Below are 19433 nucleotides of genomic sequence, written 5' to 3' on the forward strand. Positions count from 1 at the left end.
GCCCCACGAGAGACAAGGGGAGATTATGATCAGCGGTACCTTATCATTTGGCAACGGTTAGGCTACGCTCAAAGACTCAACCGTGAATAATCATAGAGGTACCTTCTGTTGCTGACATTTACCTCGGGTGCTAGTGGCACCCTCTGCTATACTTCTTAAATTTAGGCTAAACGGTTATTATAAAGGTATCTACATGATACAAACCCGTCTCACAAAGTGGTTTGCTAGGTAGCGGTCAAGGTTTTAGGATATGGACCCTTGGGGCTGAAGCCTCGCGACCCACTGGCGCCAAGACGAGTAAATTGTTTTAGCTTGACATTGTCCTGGATTAGTGTTTTAAGTTACAGTTTAGTGTTTGAGCTAGATGGTGGTAAATCTACTTCTACTCTAGTGGAATCATTCAGTGTGTTCTACGCCCTCGAAAAGCCTGGGTATTAACTTGGCAGGGTTCGCAAGGAGTTTTAGGGAGGAATGGCAATCTATCATGTGAGGGTAATGCCCGTGGTCAATAGTTGAGGCTATACTAAGGGATCTATGAGCAGGAATGAGCATCTTTGGGCCTCTGCATAAATAGCGATCGTAGGACAACTTTCCATGTAAAGCAGCCAAAAGGATTGCACGAGAAAATCCAACTTGGTCATTCTTTTATCCATTCGCTTCTTGTTTCGTTTCATTCTTAGATGCAGTTCCATTCAACATGAAGTCTGCGGTCTTCAGCCCCATTCTCTTCTCTCTGGCTGTGGCCCAGAACTACTCACTTGATAAACATTTCGATGTGCAAGCTAGTCTCATTACCGACCCGAAGGAGGTCGCTGAGAAGACCTTTGATTATGTCATTGCTGGGGGAGGCTTGACCGGTCTAACAGTTGCGACCAAGCTCACAGAGAACCCCAACATTGAGGTTCTGGTTATTGAAAAGGGCTTTTATGAGTCCAACTGTGGGGGCATTGTCGAGGACCTGAATGAATATGGCGACATCTTTGGTACCGAGGTTGATCAAGCCTATCAAACGGTTCCCCTTGCGATCAACAATCGTACAGAGTTGATTAGATCTGGAAACGGCCTCGGTGGGTCGACCTTGGTCAACGGTGGTTCGTGGACTCGTCCAGACAAAGTCCAGATCGATTCTTGGGAAAAGGTCTTTGGCAATGAGGGTTGGAACTGGGATGGCCTCTTTGAATATATGAAGAAAGCGGAAAAGTCTCGCCCGCCAAGCGAAGCTCAGATTGCTGCCGGTCACTCGTACGATCCTGCTTGTCATGGAACAAATGGCACTGTTCAGGCAGGCCCTCGTGACAATGGCAAGCCATGGTCTCCTATTATGAAAGCCCTCATGAACACTGCTTCAGAGCGGGGTGTTCCGACACAGCAAGATTTCCATTGTGGTCATCCTTGTGGTGTCTCCATGATCCCTAATGCTGTGCATGAGGACCAGATTCGCTCAGACACGGCACGTGAATGGCTTCTTCCGAACCATGAACGTCCGAACTTGAAAGTCTTGACAGGTCAACAAGTTGGCAAGGTCTTACTCAACAAGACTGAATCCGGGGCTAAGGCTACTGGACTGAACTTCGGCACCCACAGAAAGGTCAACTTCAATGTATATACGAAGCATGAGGTCTTACTTGCGGCTGGATCTGCAATTTCCCCATTGATTTTGGAATGGTCTGGTATCGGCTTGAAGGATGTTCTTAGTGCCGCCGGTGTTGAGCAGATTGTTGACCTCCCAGTTGGTCTCAACATGCAGGACCAGACGACCACCAACGTCCGGTCCCATGCCCAAGCTTCTGGTGCTGGACAGGGCCAGGCGGTTTACTTCGCTTCTTTTAATGAGACCTTTGGTGATTACGCTCCTACGGCTATGGAGCTTCTTAACACCAAACTTGACCAATGGGCAGAGGAGACAGTTCGCAATGGCGGTTTTCATAATGTGACAGCCCTTAAGATCCAATACGAGAACTACCGCGACTGGTTGCTGAATGAAGATGTTGCCTTCGCGGAGCTTTTCCTCGACACTGAGGGCGTGATCAATTTTGATTTATGGGACCTTATCCCTTTCACTCGCGGTTCTGTGCACATCCTTAATGGTGATCCCTACCTTCATCGCTACGCCAATGATCCCAAGTTCTTCCTGAACGAATTCGATATCCTCGGTCAGGCCGCCGCCTCGAAGCTTGCCCGTGAGCTTTCCAACGCCGGTGAAATGAAGAAGTACTTTGCGGGTGAGAGCATCCCCGGGGACAATCTGGCATACGACGCTTCCTTGGAGCAGTGGACCGACTACGTCAAGAAGAACTTCCGTGCCAATTGGCATGCTGTGAGCTCTTGCTCCATGATGGCTAGAGAAATGGGCGGTGTTGTCGACTCCGCTGCTCGTGTGTATGACGTCGAAAACCTCCGTGTCATTGATGGCTCCATCCCACCGACCCAAGTGTCTTCGCATGTCATGACCATTTTCTATGGTATGGCTCTCAAAGTTGCCGATGCCATTCTGGCGGATTACTCCAACAACTGACAGGCCCACTTTCGTACCATTGTGATTCTACCGTGAGGGTACCAAGCAATTGCGTTTGGCGGGTCTACATCCCACCGAATCTTTTCTCTTTCTCTTTTCTGATTCTTGTATGTATATCATTCATTCCTGTGTCTAGTGGCACTTTCTTAGAAAACTACATTTTTGGTATAAGATCAGTAATATAAGATTAATTTATCTTCTGGTGTTTTGTGAGATGGGTGCGTCAATCGCTCTCTGAAACGAGGTAATCTACCGTATGGTTTCACCTTTCGCTTAGTAGATCAGACCAGTTGTTCTCCTAATATGAGCCCAATTGATCAGCGGGTAACCGGTGCCCGTGTCCGATATCGCTTCCACCAAGTCATCGCATTTATGACTGAGGATCATAATATCTAAACTCGCACGCTAGAAACCCAACAAACCCGTGATCTTCGGCGTGCCACCATCCACAGGGGGAGTCGAGGAGAGGCTCCATAAAGCCAGGACAGTAGAGTGCACCTTTCATACTGTCTGTGTGGACAATGTACAGCGTCGATCAATCCATTCATACGCAATGGTTGGAAGACAAACCCGAAGAAAATGCCGTACCGATCTACACCGTACATGCACCGAGAGCAAGGGCTTGGCGATACTTCCGTGGTGGTGTGAACCAGGACTAGAAGAAACCAGAGGATAATCATATCTGATCGACATCCAAATTACTTTTTTCTTTCGTTCTTCCTTCTTTTCTTGGCTTTTTCCTCTTCGAGGTGATTTTGAATCCTACGCCGTCTCTAGTCGCCAAGAGGGTCAACATGCATTATTTCTGCAATATGCCTGCGATCCTAGTCCGCCGTCTATATCACCTTTTGTTGTTATATTTCTAGATATTAATAGCATGTGTCTCATTTCACAAAAAGAATACATAGTGCTGTGGGCTTATTGGAATTCCGGTCGCCTGGGATTTCTTAGTTGGAAGGCATAGTTCCGTTCTCCGGCCACAACAGGCAGCTCCATAATCTCTTCATGGCAATGAGCGACCAGATACAGATACCGGTGAATATCAACATGAGACAATAAAGTTTTTGTAATCTTGTAGCCAAGCAACTAGGCGTGTTTACCTGTGACAGGGGAAGCCCTGCCGAGGGTGGAGATGTAAAGAAGACTAGAAGGGAATAACCCTGCCGATCACTGTATACAGTATGTCTCAATGTCTGCAAAGTGCCCATAGAGATTGCCTATATAACAGACTTCTTCCTCCTGCACTTTTAAAATATCAGTCTCTGGACACGGAATACATTCTCTACTCTACCAATTCGAGCAGGTAAAGGTACGATCACCCAGAGATCTCCCGATCCAACTGTTGAATGCCGTTCTCAGCGCCGTGAGCTGACAAAGTGTCTTGTTTGGTATAGGCTCTGGCTGTTCGAAATGGTTGCCTTCGGAAACATGCGGCTTCCTCTTCTCTTGTTGCTGCTGAATGCAACATTTGGTTCGGCACACCGCTGGTTCAACTGGCAGTATGAGGTCGGCTGTGAGTCCGATACCTTCATCGCGCCGGCAGATGAAACCGGTGTTGCCGACTTCCTGAAGAAGGAGTTTCCTAAGCAATCCCTCATCAAGGTCGTCGGTAATGGCCACGGTTTTGGAAACTTGACTACCTGTACGAACAAGGGCTCCACCAACAAAACTTCTCACATTGTCAGCCTTACCAACTTGAAGAAGCTTGAGATCAACAAGGACATGACCGTCACTGTCGGCGCTGGTTGGGATGTCTATGATCTGGTGGATGAACTTAAGAAGCACAACCTGTCCTTCAACTACCTCGGTGCCATGCGTGTCCAGAACATTGTCGGTGCTATTAGCACCGGTACCCACGGTACGGGCCAGAACATCACCAACATGGCAACGCAGGTCGTGTCTCTCCGTGTTGTCGATGCTCGCGGTGAGATCCGTACGATCGACGCACAAAAAAACGCTGAAGAGATGAAGGCGTTCCGTATCAACCTTGGTGCTCTCGGCCTGATTACCGAAATCACCCTCAAGGTTCAGCCAACTCATTTCCTGAAGAAGACCACCAAGGTGCTGAACGCCACCACCGACTACAATAAGCTGTACACTCAGCTTGCAGATCTCTACAAGAAGCATGACCGCATGACTGTCTGGGGACCTCACTTCAACTGGGACGCCAAGGCTGAGGACTGGGTCATCGAGCCTACTTTCTACGCCAGCTGGTGGGAGCCGACCAACTACACTGGCGTCCGCAACTGCACCCTCAACTACTGCGCCAACGGCTGCGGCGACTGCATCAAGGACTATGTCTGCTACGACGAGACAAGCGATGCAGTGTCGTGCCCTCCCCAGGGTATCTGCTCGAGCCAGTTCTACGCTGAGATTGAGCACTTCTTCCCCATGGAGCACTTCGTGGACGCCGCCGTCAACTACACCAAGTACCAGCAGGCACAGACCCCGAAGATGAAGGGCTTCGAGAACGAGAAGATGATCTTCCAGTTCCGTGCTCTCAAGGGTGATGACTCGTATATGTCCCCAGCCAACACCTACAACCTCGGCTCCGAGAACAGTGGTGTTTTCGGTGTTCTGGAGATTGACTGGATGCAAAAGGTGAACCACTGGGGAACCTTGTACAACAATCAACAATTTGCCTACGACTTCCAGGATGAGTTCGGCTCCGTGTACAATGCTCGCTCGCACTGGAACAAGATGTCTCCCAACGACCCCAAGCACACCTTGTCTGTCTTCCCTAAGCTTCCTGAGTTCCTGAAGATCCAAGAGCGTCAGGATCCCAACTGCCAGTTCGCCAATGAGTTCCTGGTGAACCAGCTCGGTATTGAGCGCTGCCGGTCCGCACTCAACCTGTAGTCTGACTACTTCATCGATTGGGATTTTCTTTCCTTCTTTCTTCCTTCCTTTATTTCTTCCCTTCTTATTCTTTATCTTCTACTCGCGCACAGTGATGCTGCGTGTCCTTTTGCCAACCATTTCTCTGGATGGTCTTTTCATTTCCTTTCTTGCTATCTTTGAATATTGTATTAGTACTAGATTTGATTGTCACATTTGGATTTTATAGAAATTATTTCTGGCGAGTCATTCTTGGTTTCCCATTCGTGATATCGGCCGTGCAAATATATACATTCGACCAGGTATACACCTAACTCTATCTAGCCAACTATGCAAAGTATGGAAGGTAAAACAACACAGAGAAAGGGGAAAATCCGAACATGTTAACTAGCAATTAGTCTGCCATATACTCACACACAAAACCCCAGTCACAGCACACGGCTACTTGCCAATATAGACAGACAAAAAGCGACACGACCCCAACACAGAAACAAACAACACCCACGACATCCTCCCCCCCAAAAAAAGACCACTATAGCCACACAAGCACACAAGACTAAAACTTCGGCAAACACCACAAATTCTTATGTCCACCAAGCCAGCACTTGGACCCATACGCCTTATAGCAGTCGTCACTGATAATCCCCTGGAGGTCATCCAGGTCCTCGCTGGCCGTGGAGTACATATACGTATACCCGGGTTCGCCCTTAGCCTCTAACTGGATTTTGGCGTTGCACCAGCGTTTTCCCTCCCAGTAGCATCTGGTGAACACGTTATCGAGTTTGCATTCGTCGTCGGCGAGGGTGTATGTTGCGAAGAATATGAGGAGCCAGAGCTTTAGATGCACCATCTTTTCTTTTGTAAAGGGTATGTGGTGGTTCTCACAGTGTTGTAGGATTATCTAGGCTTTAGAGAGGGTTGTAAGATAGTTGGTGGTGGGGTGGGTGGTTTTCTGGGGAGATGTCACGGAGGGCGCTATGGAGACTTCAAAGACGATTGGGGAATGGCTTTTGTAGGTCTGATCTAAAAATGGTTGTCTAGGAGGATGTCTATTTGAATTAATTGTGTGGAAGGAAGATGGGGCGTTTTATAGATAATATGGGCGAGCCCATACAAAGGCTTTGTTTGTTGTTCTTGGGGTTCAGAAAGCGGAATTTCGACAAAGAACCTTCGTTATGCTTCAATATACTTAGGCCCAGGAAATGAATTTGCTGATATTACCTATGAAACAAAGGAGCTGAGGGCACAGAGACCAGGTGTTAGGCAGCTTCCACATATGATATCGTTTTTATAGGTAAGGCATGGCAAGGAAGTTACTACGGCAATGTCTAAGCCACAACTAAATGAATGAGAATAATTACTAGAGATCTAAGATTTTGCTGCTGTATCTTTTATCCATAGAATTGGATCATTGTCATATTGTATAGTTAGAAGGTTAGTTATAATCACTAGATAGTTGGCCACCAATGGAGCCGCTTCTTTAACAAGCTTAGCTATTGCATTGTGTATTTACTGTACAAAGTCATAGCTAGTTCACTAAAGCTCTGATAGAAATATACCATTTCTCGTAGAGCCACCTCAACAACACCGTCATTGAGTCGACTGCCATAATCTTAAAATGTATAAAAGCAATAGTATCCTCTCGTGGCGTTCTCTAGGGTTACTCTGTATACCAACTCCGCCGCTAAGCTCCGAATGCCGAAAAGCTAAGGTGGGGGGCACGGCTGGTCTATACCCTTTTGGTCCGCCCCTCTATGCGTCAAAAAGGGAATGATATATATTCATTTTTCCCTCCGTTTACCGACTCTATCAAGGATCCAAAAGTGTCTTCCAGAATGGCTGAACCAAGCACAAGTCGGCTTAGTATCCTGATCGTCAATCCAAATACATCCACGCACATGACGGATGCATTGAAACCTATTGTGGACAACCTTGGGTTTGCAGATGTTCAATTTGACTACTTGACGGCTCCGAATGAGTCAGTCACCCTCGAAGATGGACGTGTAATAGATGGCGTGCCGAGTATCAACTCAGGCGAGGACTCTGCTACATCGGCATTGCACTGCAGACCCTTTGTGGAGCCTCTGATTCCTAAATACGATGGGTTTCTCGTGGCATGTTATTCGGCTCATCCCCTCGTTGGAATGCTGAAGGAAGCCATCACGAAATTAGAAAGTTCGGCTGTGTCAGTGGACTCGAAACCGAAGAGAAAGTATGTGACGGGTATCTTTGAAGCGAGTGTCCTCATGTCGCTATCCTTGGTTGGCTCGTTTCACATGATTGGAGGCCCGGGGCTGCACAAAACACAATCCAAGGAAATGTTCGGAATCATTTCTACGGGCAGCATCTGGCGGGATGAGCTAAGCCGTGCTGTTGAAGCATTCCTTGTGAACTCTGATGACAAGACAACGTCGACCAATCGTTTTGCTGGTGTAGAGACTACCGGTCTAACAGCGGTTGAACTGCATACCACCCCCGCCGAGGAAGTGAGGAAAAGGATCAGCGAGGCGACACGAAGGCTTATCCAGACCGCTCCACACCCGCTCACGGCAATCTGTATGGGATGTGCCGGTATGGCCGGTATGGAGGAAGCAGTGAGGGATGGCTGTGTTGAAGCTTATGGCCGGGAAGAGGGAAATCGTGTGAGGATCGTTGACGGTGTGGTTGCCGGTGCCGGGATGCTTGTTACGGCTTGTAAAGCAGGATTTTGAGGTCTGGGGATGATTCGCTTTCAAGTCGTGGCAGTCATGAGGTCAATGCTCCTTGTCCGGATTACAGTCGACCGGTGGTTGGGGCAATTTGTTTCTTGTGGTTGAGTTCAAGTTGAACTCTATGAACAAACTCGAGATCAGTTATACTCGCTAGCATCCATGCTTGGCATCTGTCCATATTCTTCTGGCCACGCTGGCTTTGACTATATACTTTATGATTATGAGATTCCTGAGCAGGTGATCTGAAACATAGTCTCTATACACACAACGATTGAACAAGCCCTTGCGCTGGCGTAAAATAGAAACGCCCTTGCCTTCACCCTCATGGCGGAGATATTAGGGATAATATGTAGAACACGCGCATTGGTCTCGACCTCACTAGTGCTATATGCGTTAATTACCTGCCAATAAATTCAGTAAAACCTAATGAGCGGCGTCACCATCATTTGAAACACACAAGGATCTCCCAGAGAAACGTTCATTTCTACCAACTGCAGTATAACATCAACATAGAGCTTAGTACTATCCACTAACTTTCAAGGGTCCTTACAAGCTATATTAAACCCTATCGAGGTTCTGGTGAAAAAGCGTGGCATTTATAGTTCACCGCATGGATGTAAACCTGAGGCCTCCACCACTCTAACTGGCACCCAATGTTTCCCCGCGGGAACGCGCTACGCGTACGCTAACCTCGACTACTTGCAGTGGTCAAGCACAAAGATGCCCAGGTACGTGCCATAACCAGACCGATCTGCTCTCGATCTCTAATTGCGAAGCATTAGCGACCGTTACTAACTATGAGAGTAGAGAAATTATCACAATCCAGGCCGGCCAATGTGGCAACAATGGTATGGAATCCCGCGATAACACACCAGCCCCCCGGAACACCGTCATAGCTGTGTCGAGACGACGAGACGGCAAACAGATGAACACCCGGCCTCTGCGATGTATAGCTCTGCTGACAGGTTACAGTCGGCAGCCAATTCTGGCAACAGCTTTGCCAGGAGCACGGAATAAGTCAAGATGGGAACTTGGAGGAGTTTGCTACCGAGGGCGGTGATCGCAAGGATGTCTTCTTCTACCAGGTATGAAGGCTGTTTGAAGTGCCTTGGTCTATAGTGCTTGCGCGTGTGTGGAGTGCTAACGAGGCGCTTTCTAGAGTGATGATACCCGGTATATTCCCCGAGCAATCTTGCTGGACCTGGAACCCAGAGTACGAGTCTACCTCCTGCGACAACGTCACGGAACATACGAGCTGAGTTTAGCGGTCTAGGTCCTCAATACGATTCAAACCGGTCCCTATCGAAACATCTACAATCCTGAAAACTTCTTCGTGGGACAACAGGGTGTTGGCGCAGGTAATAACTGGGGTGCTGGGTATTCTGCGGGTGAGAGTGTGCAAGAGGATATCTTCGACATGATTGACCGTGAGGCCGATGGTAGTGATTCGCTAGAGGTATGGTTTCGGAATATCCAAAAAAATATGGAGGACTGGAGTGATCAACGTGGGCATAAAAGGACCCAGTGGCTGATGTTCGCTCTGTGACAGGGATTCATGTTTCTGCATTCTATTGCAGGAGGTACCGGGTCTGGAATGGGAAGTTTCATCTTGGAACGGATGAACGATCGATTTCCTAAAAAGCTGATTCAAACATACTCCGTCTTTCCCGATACTCAAGCGGCAGATGTGGTGGTCAACCCGTACAACAGTATACTTGCAATGAGGAGGTTGACACAGAACGCTGACTCCGTGGTACGCTTTACACTGATATTAGCCCCATCTTAGTGGCAATGACTAAAGCTATCTAGGTGGTTCTGGATAACGGAGCTCTTTCAAGGATCGTTGCCGACAGACTTCACGTGCTGCAGCCTTCGCTCCAGCAAACGAATCAGCTTGTGAGTGCTCTCCAGCTCTAGAGGGGCTTGTATCAAGCTAATTGGTCCTAGGTCTCAACTGTTATGTCTGCATCCACTACCACCCTCCGTTATCCTGGTTACATGCACAATGACCTTGTCGGGATCGTCGCTTCTCTTATCCCTACGCCACGTAGTCACTTCTTGATCACCTCCTACACACCATTTACTGGTGACAATATTGAACAAGCCAAGACGGTCCGCAAGACGACCGTGCTGGACGTGATGCGTCGTCTGTTGCAACCCAAAAACCGCATGGTTTCAATCAACCCCAGTAAATCCAGCTGCTATATTAGCATCCTCAACATTATCCAGGGTGAAGCCGATCCCACCGACGTGCACAAGTCCCTGCTCCGTATTCGCGAACGGCGACTGGCGTCTTTCATTCCTTGGGGCCCAGCTAGTATCCAGGTCGCACTGACGAAAAAGTCACCGTACATTCAGAACACCCACCGTGTCAGCGGACTGATGCTGGCGAACCACACCTCGGTGGCAACGTTGTTCAAGCGGATCGTCCAGCAGTACGATCGACTGCGGAAGCGAAACGCTTTCATCGAGCAGTATAGGAAGGAGGCCCCATTCAGCGATGGATTTGGGGAGTTTGATGAGGCCAGGGCTGTGGTCATGGACCTCATTGGAGAGTACGAGGCGGCAGAGAAGGAGACCTACCTTGACCCAGATTCCGGGAAAGAGAAGGAGATGGGGGTATAAGGCCAACCCCCTTGTTTGTTATTTGCTTTTCCTTCTCTTCTTCCGTTTGTTCCCTTGCTGGTCTATAATTATGATTTTCCAGGTTACCCGGTGTGTTTGACTGGCATCAGGCGTTGCAATGCAGCTGTTATTCCCTCTGATAACGATAATTTGGCGTGGATAATTATTTAGGGAGAAAATGATATGAAGCTATGAACTGTAGATAGCAGTCTGGTCCATGTAAGAGTCATTTTTTTTCAGCATCCAGGGCTGCACGAATGGATGGATTTTACTTTGCCCACCCAGCCAAACGGTGAAGTGTCCGTTCACCTGCGCTTATCTTCCACCTAAGATTGGGAAAATGATCGACTGTTCGCCTGACAGATGTGGGGAAAGGACCTCATTTGATATGGAGTGAGGTGTTTTTTTTTTTTTTGTTTTTCTCTTTTTCTTTTTTTGTCTTTTGATTTCTCCATGTGTCTCGCCACCAGGAAAACCGGGATTCCAGTTCTCCTTGACCGCTCATCATTGTCTCAACTGGGCTAGCAAATAGTCCGGACTAGCACAAGTGACGAGGAATGGAATTGTACGGTGAGTGTCGTGGACCTTTCTGGGTGGATAGTTGTAAGTAGACATCAGTTGTTGTCGTGCGAGAACGAGGCATTTGTGCCCAAGGTGAGGGTTTTCTTGAAATGAGGGGAAGAAGCCTAAAGATAATTGAACCGATTTTCTTATCTGGATCGGGGAGAAGAAAGAGATGGGGTGGAGATGCTGAGAGGGGTAAGGCCAGTTTGGTATAAAGGTCATGGAGCTACGAGGCTGGTAGGTTTCTCGCTTGCATCTAGCAGGTTTTGGGATTAATATTTGTGGCCGTGTGTCGAGAGTCGATGCTAGTCTACTAGTGTATACCACGGGCCGTGGAGGATGGTCGGAAGTCTACTATTAACCCATTGACGCTGCACTGGGAGAGCTACTTGCAGGTGCGGAGGTCTTGTACATCAAAAAGTACTGCGCGTACTACTAGTAGTTAGTACTAGTAGCGGTCGTAGCACACACACTCTCTTTCCCAACATTCAACTGAAATGTGTCCCACCCAATCCGATCTTGTCCATACTAGGCCTTCAATCCAACGGGATCGGGAGTAGTATCGTCCCATCTTATGGATCTTCTTTCTATTTTGCAAATGTACCCACTCGCCCTTGATCATGAATCATGGAGGTCTGCATGATCGAGTCCCCACCCGGATTTACCGAGAGCCCATACTCCGTCCACCAAGGTAGACCTCCCGTGTATACGTGAACGAAGGGGCTTTCGACGCCATCCATCTGTCTGCAAGGCATGACCCGGACACGTGACCCGGCGCATCCCATGGGAATCCCCTGGCACTAAGCAAGTAGACTTCACGGGACCAGTCAGGGTCACTGGATAAGGATTTGCTCGGACGAAAATGCATATCTGCAGCTTCCATTTTCGGGAACACGGGGGAGGCTCACTGGGTACACCGATGGGATTGTCTGCCGGGAGGGATTTGTCTACCTGGTCACTTCCCAGGGTATGTACATACATACATACCTACCTACCTAACTACTAGTACTAGCTACCAACTGTACATCCTGCGAGGTGATGTGCTGTGCCAGCAAGCCGGAATGGCATGCATTGGCGCTCGATGATTAATTAGGTGCTGACGTTGTTTCCTTTGATTTCTTTCCGTTGTATTGCGAAAATCCTTGATTTATATATAGCTATAGAAGGGAAAAAAAAAAAAAGAAAGAAAGAAAAGAGGTAACGTTACCTTTCACCAGACGAGTGGATTATTGCGAGATTAATGAGAGCATCGGGCGATCTGATGAGCACCTGAGGGACTTCCTAGTACCGAGTCGTACCCCAGTCCCGGGACCATTCCTCAACTGCGACGACTCAAGTCAAACCACCACAAAAAGGGGAAAGGAGTACACTCGAAAGGGGGCAAACTGAGGGAAATCCGATGGGAACACGTCCCGAAGTTGAACTGTAATTAATTTAGAATTTTTTTTCATTTTCCTTTTTTTTTTTTTTTTATTTTAGTTTCATTTTCGTATGCTGAACTATTTGCCCTTCTATTTCCTGGCGGACAATGGCCTCCCTGGAATTATGAAAACTTTAATTAAACCAGACAATTCAGACGCCCATCCCAAGGAGAGGCATTGAGGATTGGGAGCCTGAACGATTTGCCTCACTAGAGGTATAAGTCCGTGAGTACGAATGGAAGTTTCTAGTGTCCACTCCGGATTTGCCTCCACTCGTCAGAGTGTCCCAGAGCAGTAACTTAACTCTATCCCAAAAGACTGAAGTCTGGGTACGGGGCTATACCGAAACGGGGCCCGGAGGGGAGCTAGCCCCGAACGGGATTAAACGGCTACGACATCGGATCTGCAGTCGTACTGCGGATGGAGTCGTGACTCAGCAGGTCATGAATGAAGGCTTCGTCCGTATAAATTGACTTTGACTGCGCTTTCGCCGCTCCCTCTTCATCTTTGTCTTCTGCTTACCAGTCTGTTCGTCGCTTCCATTGTCTTCCTCCGGTTGGTGTCCCTTCCGATTCACCCGTCTTTTGCCATCCTATCTAACAACTATATATATAGCCTCTCCGTCCTTATCTACCTACCTCCTTATCTACCTCACCTCTCCTCCTCGGCACTCCCAATCTCGCTTCAGGACGTCCACGTCACCCATTCATAGCGACCTTGCAACATCACTCTCTTGACTCCTCGGTCATCACTACTTCCGGATCACACGGGAGATCCTGTGAGTCGCTAGCAATCGTTCACCACAAGCCGTAACCCGCCTACTCCAACTCGGCGCTTATCGGTCCTTCTCCGACGTCACCTCCTCGTCCGTCTCCCTACTCGCCACCACCCGCTCAACATGGCTCCTCGCAAGCCCCGCTGCAACTTCAAGGAATGCAAGGAAGCAGCCCAGCGAATTGTCGGGGACTGCAGCTTCTGCAGTGGGCATTACTGCTCTAAACACCGGATGTTGGAAGCCCACTCCTGCACTGGCCTGGAGGACTGCAAGAAGGAGTCCCACGCCCGCAACGCCGATAAGCTGAACAGCGAGCGTACCCATGTCATCAAGGGCGTATAGACGACGCCCTGGGGTCCTCCGCTTCTCTCTCTCTCTCTCTCTCCTTTTGAAACTTTCCTTTCGGTTCTTGCATCGCCATCAGCGAAACCGTTTGATTTAGCGCGGTGTCCGATTTGATTACATCATCGCCGTTGCCGGGTTCGTCCACCGCAAACCCGCCGTGGCCATTATCTTTTTCCATTTCAAACAATATCTTTGGGTCGGGAGGTGTTTTTTTTTATTTTTTTGTTTCTATGCTTGGTTTTGGTATATTTATCTTTTCTCCTGTTCCCGGTATATGCAAGGCGTTGACATACGTGGGGGTTTTTGATTATACGTTTATTTAAAGTACATTCTGCATGGGGTTGACCGTCGTTTTCAGCTTCGACCGTCCAGCGGATGGTGAGTGAGAACACGATGCGAGACTCCCTTGATTTTTCCTTTCTACTTTTTGTCCCTACCATTCTGCTCTCTCCGGTCATACGCTTGGATAGATTGGCGGTTCGAGCTTAGGCCGTTCCGTCCCATTGGCGTGTCACATAGCCAAACGGTTTTAGGTATATACTGCATATTCCGTCCACCTATTAAACGTGTCTTGAGCACCCGACTACTTAGCGTAAGCGGCGTGGCCGCAGGTTAGTCGCTAGCGGGACCCAGGAGGTCTATAGCTCCGGCCAACGAGATTTCAGAACGTAGCAGTGTCATATGATTTTCACCCTCAAGTTCGAGCGTGATAGACGTTACGAAAATTAAAAAGAAAAAAGGAGGAGCAGCAAAAAGAAGAGAGAGAAAAAAGTTAACAACAAAAAAGATCAAAAGGCACATGACAGCAACAACCATTGCATGAGGAAATTCTACAACCCTACTAGTACTAGTCATAACATAAAACCAACCAAACAATAATACCCAGGATACTACCTACATGCATGAAACAAAGAGAAAAAAAAAAGAAAAAGCAAATAAATGTACTACTAATACTAAAAGTTATCTTAACCGGGTCCAATCTTCGGCCTGCGAAAAATTGATCAGCCCAGATGTTTCATTGCCTTCACAACGAGGCGTGGAAAAAAGCAAAAATAATGAGACTCGAGGGGAAATGAGACAACTTACATGTCGTGATGTTCGCTCAGTCGACTGAGGTATTTGTTCAACTCTTCCACTCGCTCTTTATGCGTTTTGACCCCTTCTCGTTTGAGACGTTCTTGTAACTATACATTTATTGTTAGTATCTTTGTGTGTACTCCCATCAAGAGTCCGCTGCATGTTCAGGTTCAATGATATATAAAAAAAAAGAAAAAGAAGATCGTAGTAAAACCTCTTTTCTCTCTATGTGTGTGTCTCTCTCTCCTCCATAAGGCAGACAAGGCAAGACAAGGCAAACGACATATACTAACAAAGTCCAACACCAAACACAATCCCAAACTACAAAAACAAACCAACCAACGCTCAAAGAGTCCACAAAAAAAATGACCCCCCTTATTAACGAAAGAAAACAGCAAACGAATGTAAAAAAAAAAGAAAGAGTAAAACTCACCCTCTTCTTCCTCATCTCCTCATGCTTCCTCTCCGCCTCCGTCTTCCCAGCAGCCCCAGCACTCACCCCGGCATCAGACTCCTCATCTTGCGGAGGCAGAGAAGTCGGCGGACTCTCCTTGTCATTTACTGCTTGGGACGTAGACGCAGACGGAGCATCCTCGCTTTCTTTCTTGCTGCCGCTTTCTGGGTTGCTCTTCTTGGCTTTCTTCTTTTTCTTTTCTATGCGGCCGTCGCTCACTTTCGAGCCTTTTAGTTTGAGCTTGCCGCCCCCGCCGACGGAGTATTCGTCGGCTGGCATTTTGGGCGTGGCGTGGGTTGGGTGTTGGTACCTAGTCGGTTTTGTTGCTTGGATGTTGGATCATGATGATGGAGTTGGTGATTGGGTGGTGGGAGTTGGGTCATGTGACTGCTTGGATCTACTAGTAGTAGTAGTAATGGGTGTTTTACTTGATGCGTGTTGTATGCATAGGTTTGTCTTTGAAAATAGTATCATTATTCAATATTTACGGATTAGTTCTATGCTGGATTTATCTTCCAACGCCAGGTTCGTAACGGTCGTGTATAGGACTAGTCAAAGGGGATTGGCCGCAAGCCTGTTCCTCGTTTGCGCGCTTCGGCTCCTGCAGCTACGGTGCTCGGCACCTTGATTCCACAGCAGTCACCAAAATGATCGGTGTGCCGGGCGTGAGCGTGGTCGTGAGCATGGTCGTGCTCGTCCGTCTCCACATCGTCGGCCTCCCCCATGCCTGGCGCTGCGGGTATCAGGCTGCCAAACAAGAAGTGCTGCATGATGGGTAGTTTACCCAGGACCTCTTTGACGAACATCTTCTTCATCCCGCTTTCGATCTTGCTCCAGTTCTTGGCCCCTGAGATGTCGTCTAACATAGGACTATGCCATCGTAGACCTTTGACGGTTTTCACACTATCCACCCACCGCACCTGGTCTAGGTAAATATACCTGTCTCCTTCTTCGTCAAGAATTACATTGTTGTGGATTGCCAATGGGGTTATGTAAGGGTGTTCCACGAGCTGGGCGGCGCCGAAGAGGAAAGGAAGGAAGTGGTAATCATCGAGACCCCAAACACCATGAGAGCCTGCCGGTTCCAAATAATACGCGGACTGGACGTCACGCATGAGATGCATGTAGTTAATGTACACTCGGAACACGACCATCTCGAAGTCTGCAGTCGAGAATAGCTGCATCTGGCGCAGGCATAACAGCCACATCATGAAATTCAATTCATGGCCCGAACCATAGTCTAAACGATCTCGCGAGCCCAGGGAGTGTATGAGATATGCTGACGCTTCTTCTATGGCGGTCGCATCCTGTATACCAAGGATCTCCCGGTGCCATTTTGCGCTCTGCGCAGCGACATCGTCAAACAAGTCGCGGAAAGCAGGGTTACCAAATCTGGAGCCACCTTGGTCGATAGAAGGATGTTGATCCAGAAGTGTTCGGATAGAGTCAACAACGGAGAGGATCTTGGAGACGTTGGGGGAGATCGGACGATCTTTCGAATCTGTGGTGGTACGCCCACGAACTGAATCGGAGAGGCCAAAGATGAAGGCGAGGATTAGAGAATAGGATGGCGAGGAAAGGAACAACTGATGGTCATGGTTTGATAAGATTCGGCGAACTGGACGTGCATAGTGGTGGGATGAGAGATCCGGGGGGTTGGAAAGCGGCGGGGTGACTGGAGCCGGTTCTCTGGACGGACGGGAAGGTAACGCTGGTTGAGACTTGCGGTTGGAACGCAGTTCGGAAAGTTTCTTGGACAGATCAATCTTGGGTTTGGGTACTCCCTGCGATGCAGCGACCTCAGATGCCATGGTGAAAGGTGATGGGGAGTTGGTCAGTTGACTAGTCCACACCCCACCCAAGAGGTTCTTTGAATGAATGAGAGACCATCACTTGACGCGATGACATAAGGCGGTTGGCAGGGGCAGAATTCGCGCAACTCACCGAACTGACCGCCTCGGATCATACCAGCATGACGCCATGCCAGAAGTAGTAATGGTGCCTCATGACGATCATCATGTGATCGACATGGCGTTTGGTGCTGAATGGTCAGACATGGTCTTGTATTCTGACCGCGTGATAATTATTGTTTGCCGGGGAAACTCAGCGAGGTAGTGAGCTCAGCTCGTTAGGCATGCTGTTTGATTGAGGGGCAAACGAAGTGTGAAAAGCTGGAGCCGCTTCTGGTTACTTATTCCTTTTCCTCCTACTAGTACTTGCGATCTGTTTGTCAGTGAAATTTGCTGGGTTGGGAGGTCTGGAAAGGCTCTCTAGTACCCGCGACTTCCACGGATCGAATCGAATCTCCACCAGCTCGGGTATCTGGAAATCTAAAACCCATAGATTGCACGGCACCTGTCGTAGCGTGCCTACCCCTGCCGATGCGAGCACGCCATCATGGACTCCTCTGATTTGACCCAATCCACCACCAAAAACGTCAGCTCCTCCTCTCCCACGCATCGATCTTCATCCCCCCGTTCTTCTAATAGTCATCCGAGACGCATGTCTCCCTTAAGTGAGCGGGATCAACCCAATGTGGCGCCTGATCAAGGCCAGCCACCGCCATTCAATGAAATCACTCCGATCGTGAGCAACGGCTCCGATAGACGAAACTATCATTCCACAGAGGGTCTGAGGAATCGAGACGCTGGGTCCGGAGATAGCCAGCCGAAAAGCTCTGGCCAACGGGGCACAAGGGATGCCGACCAGCAAAACCCGCAGTCCGATTCGGCAGAACCCCATGTATCGTGGTTCAGTCGAATCGCCGATAGATACGGCAGTCTGGAGTTAGAGAATAAGGGGAGTGTGGCTCGCGATCATCTGGCATTAGGTGCGTCATCCCCCCCGTCTTTCCCTTCTGCTGGGGTATTAATGATCTTATGATGGATTGTAGAGCGAACATTTCTCGCATGGTTAAGGACATCTTTAGCTTTTGCATCCATCGGAATCGCCATAACGCAACTTTTCCGTTTAAACAGTTCAAGCTCAAGCACATCGGGTTCGACTACGCGTCGCAAGCCCTTCCCCCATTGTTATCACCACCATTTTATGATCCCACAACCATTAGGGTGACTGCCACTTCCGAGCGTCTTCGGAGTATTGGTAAACCTCTCGGAACAACTTTTATTGGTGTTGCTATTGTTATTCTGCTGATTGGGTTCCATCGCTACTTTGAAAGCCAGTACTGGATCATAAGAGGGAAATTTCCCGCTAGTCGCGGCAGTATAGCGATAATTGCGTTTGTAGCCGCTGCTTTGATCATAGCCGCTTTAGTCGTCATATTGGCCATCTCACCGGGCTCTGTTGAAGCTTAGTTTTAGCGAAGCAGGCGCTGCTACTCTTTACCTCCTGTGACCAGCCGTCGATGACTTCTCATTATTTCGGCTCTTGTTCTGGTGTAGATGGAGGGTCTTAGGAAGACTACTGTGGTCGAAGTTTGTAACCCACGAAGCAGTCTCATGTAGATACGTGTATTAGTGAATATATAATATAAAGTGTCTATGCGTGTGTGAAAGACTTGCCAGTTAAAATGTTGTATGATTGTTCCAAATGTCGGGATAGGAGTGCGAGCCATAACAGATTGAACGCAACATACCATGTACTGTGTCAACTCATTCGCCAGCGCCTTGTTCATTCAAAGGTGGATAGCAGGAACATTTTCTATATTGTCCATTTATTTCATGAATTCTCAGTGTCTGCATACAAATGACTTCGCTCACGTTGACATACCACTCTAAGTTCAGCTTTTTCTTTTTTTTTTCACCACGGAGTCATCCTCGTAAGTGGTCTGATTAGATTTTGGCTAACATGTCTCCTGTCCCCTTATTAGTCTGTAAAACTGATGTACATCGATAGTAAATCTTGCAAGTGTTCGAAGTCAACCAAGGTTCCACCGGCATATCTCTCTTGGATCTGATCCACACATGCCCTTTGTCCGTCTTCTCCTGAAGACTGGGTTGTACTCTATATGAGTATATAACACACAAATTTTAGCTTATCAAGAGACACCCTTACTTCAAGATAACGAACATGGAATCCGCTACGCTGACGAGATTATGTTACTTTAACCAGAGGTATAAAATATACTAGGTACTACCCATATCCTACC

At 48.2% G+C, this 19433-nt stretch overlaps 7 protein-coding genes across 7 annotated transcripts; 5 read left to right on the forward strand and 2 right to left on the reverse strand.

Annotated features, from left to right (window-relative positions):
* Positions 1 to 697: 697 nt before the first annotated feature.
* On the forward strand, positions 698 to 2515 carry ABOM_002433 (GMC family oxidoreductase; the record flags this gene model as incomplete). Its single annotated transcript, XM_022529563.1, has 1 exon — positions 698 to 2515. The coding sequence occupies one exon, from the start codon at positions 698 to 700 to the stop codon at positions 2513 to 2515; it is 1818 nt and encodes a 605-aa protein (XP_022392218.1).
* A 1410-nt stretch (positions 2516 to 3925) lies between these two features.
* On the forward strand, positions 3926 to 5374 carry ABOM_002434 (gluconolactone oxidase; the record flags this gene model as incomplete). Its single annotated transcript, XM_022529564.1, has 1 exon — positions 3926 to 5374. One exon carries the CDS (start codon positions 3926 to 3928, stop codon positions 5372 to 5374), a length of 1449 nt encoding a protein of 482 aa, XP_022392254.1.
* Positions 5375 to 7188: 1814 nt separating this feature from the next.
* On the forward strand, positions 7189 to 10689 carry ABOM_002435 (gamma-tubulin mipA; the record flags this gene model as incomplete). Its single annotated transcript, XM_022529565.1, has 9 exons — positions 7189 to 8047; positions 8770 to 8792; positions 8891 to 9011; positions 9037 to 9149; positions 9224 to 9277; positions 9338 to 9520; positions 9614 to 9817; positions 9874 to 9960; positions 10012 to 10689. The coding sequence occupies 9 exons, from the start codon at positions 7189 to 7191 to the stop codon at positions 10687 to 10689; spliced, it is 2322 nt and encodes a 773-aa protein (XP_022392188.1).
* Positions 10690 to 13572: 2883 nt separating this feature from the next.
* ABOM_002436 (AN1-type zinc finger protein) lies at positions 13573 to 13791 on the forward strand (the record flags this gene model as incomplete). The annotated part of the gene is made up of 1 exon (XM_022529566.1): positions 13573 to 13791. The coding sequence occupies one exon, from the start codon at positions 13573 to 13575 to the stop codon at positions 13789 to 13791; it is 219 nt and encodes a 72-aa protein (XP_022392219.1).
* A 968-nt stretch (positions 13792 to 14759) lies between these two features.
* ABOM_002437 (DUF1754 domain-containing protein) lies at positions 14760 to 15604 on the reverse strand (the record flags this gene model as incomplete). Its single annotated transcript, XM_022529567.1, has 3 exons — positions 14760 to 14781; positions 14881 to 14978; positions 15305 to 15604. 3 exons carry the CDS (start codon positions 15602 to 15604, stop codon positions 14760 to 14762), a joined length of 420 nt encoding a protein of 139 aa, XP_022392220.1.
* Positions 15605 to 15873: 269 nt separating this feature from the next.
* Positions 15874 to 17136, reverse strand: ABOM_002438 (serine/threonine-protein phosphatase 2A activator; the record flags this gene model as incomplete). Its single annotated transcript, XM_022529568.1, has 1 exon — positions 15874 to 17136. The coding sequence occupies one exon, from the start codon at positions 17134 to 17136 to the stop codon at positions 15874 to 15876; it is 1263 nt and encodes a 420-aa protein (XP_022392255.1).
* Positions 17137 to 17722: 586 nt separating this feature from the next.
* Positions 17723 to 18639, forward strand: ABOM_002439 (uncharacterized protein; the record flags this gene model as incomplete). The annotated part of the gene is made up of 2 exons (XM_022529569.1): positions 17723 to 18155; positions 18221 to 18639. The coding sequence occupies 2 exons, from the start codon at positions 17723 to 17725 to the stop codon at positions 18637 to 18639; spliced, it is 852 nt and encodes a 283-aa protein (XP_022392189.1).
* Between the last annotated feature and the right edge of the window lie 794 nt (positions 18640 to 19433).

Source organism: Aspergillus bombycis (assembly GCF_001792695.1).
Source record: "Aspergillus bombycis strain NRRL26010 chromosome Unknown contig00015, whole genome shotgun sequence".
Lineage (NCBI taxonomy): Eukaryota > Fungi > Ascomycota > Eurotiomycetes > Eurotiales > Aspergillaceae > Aspergillus > Aspergillus bombycis.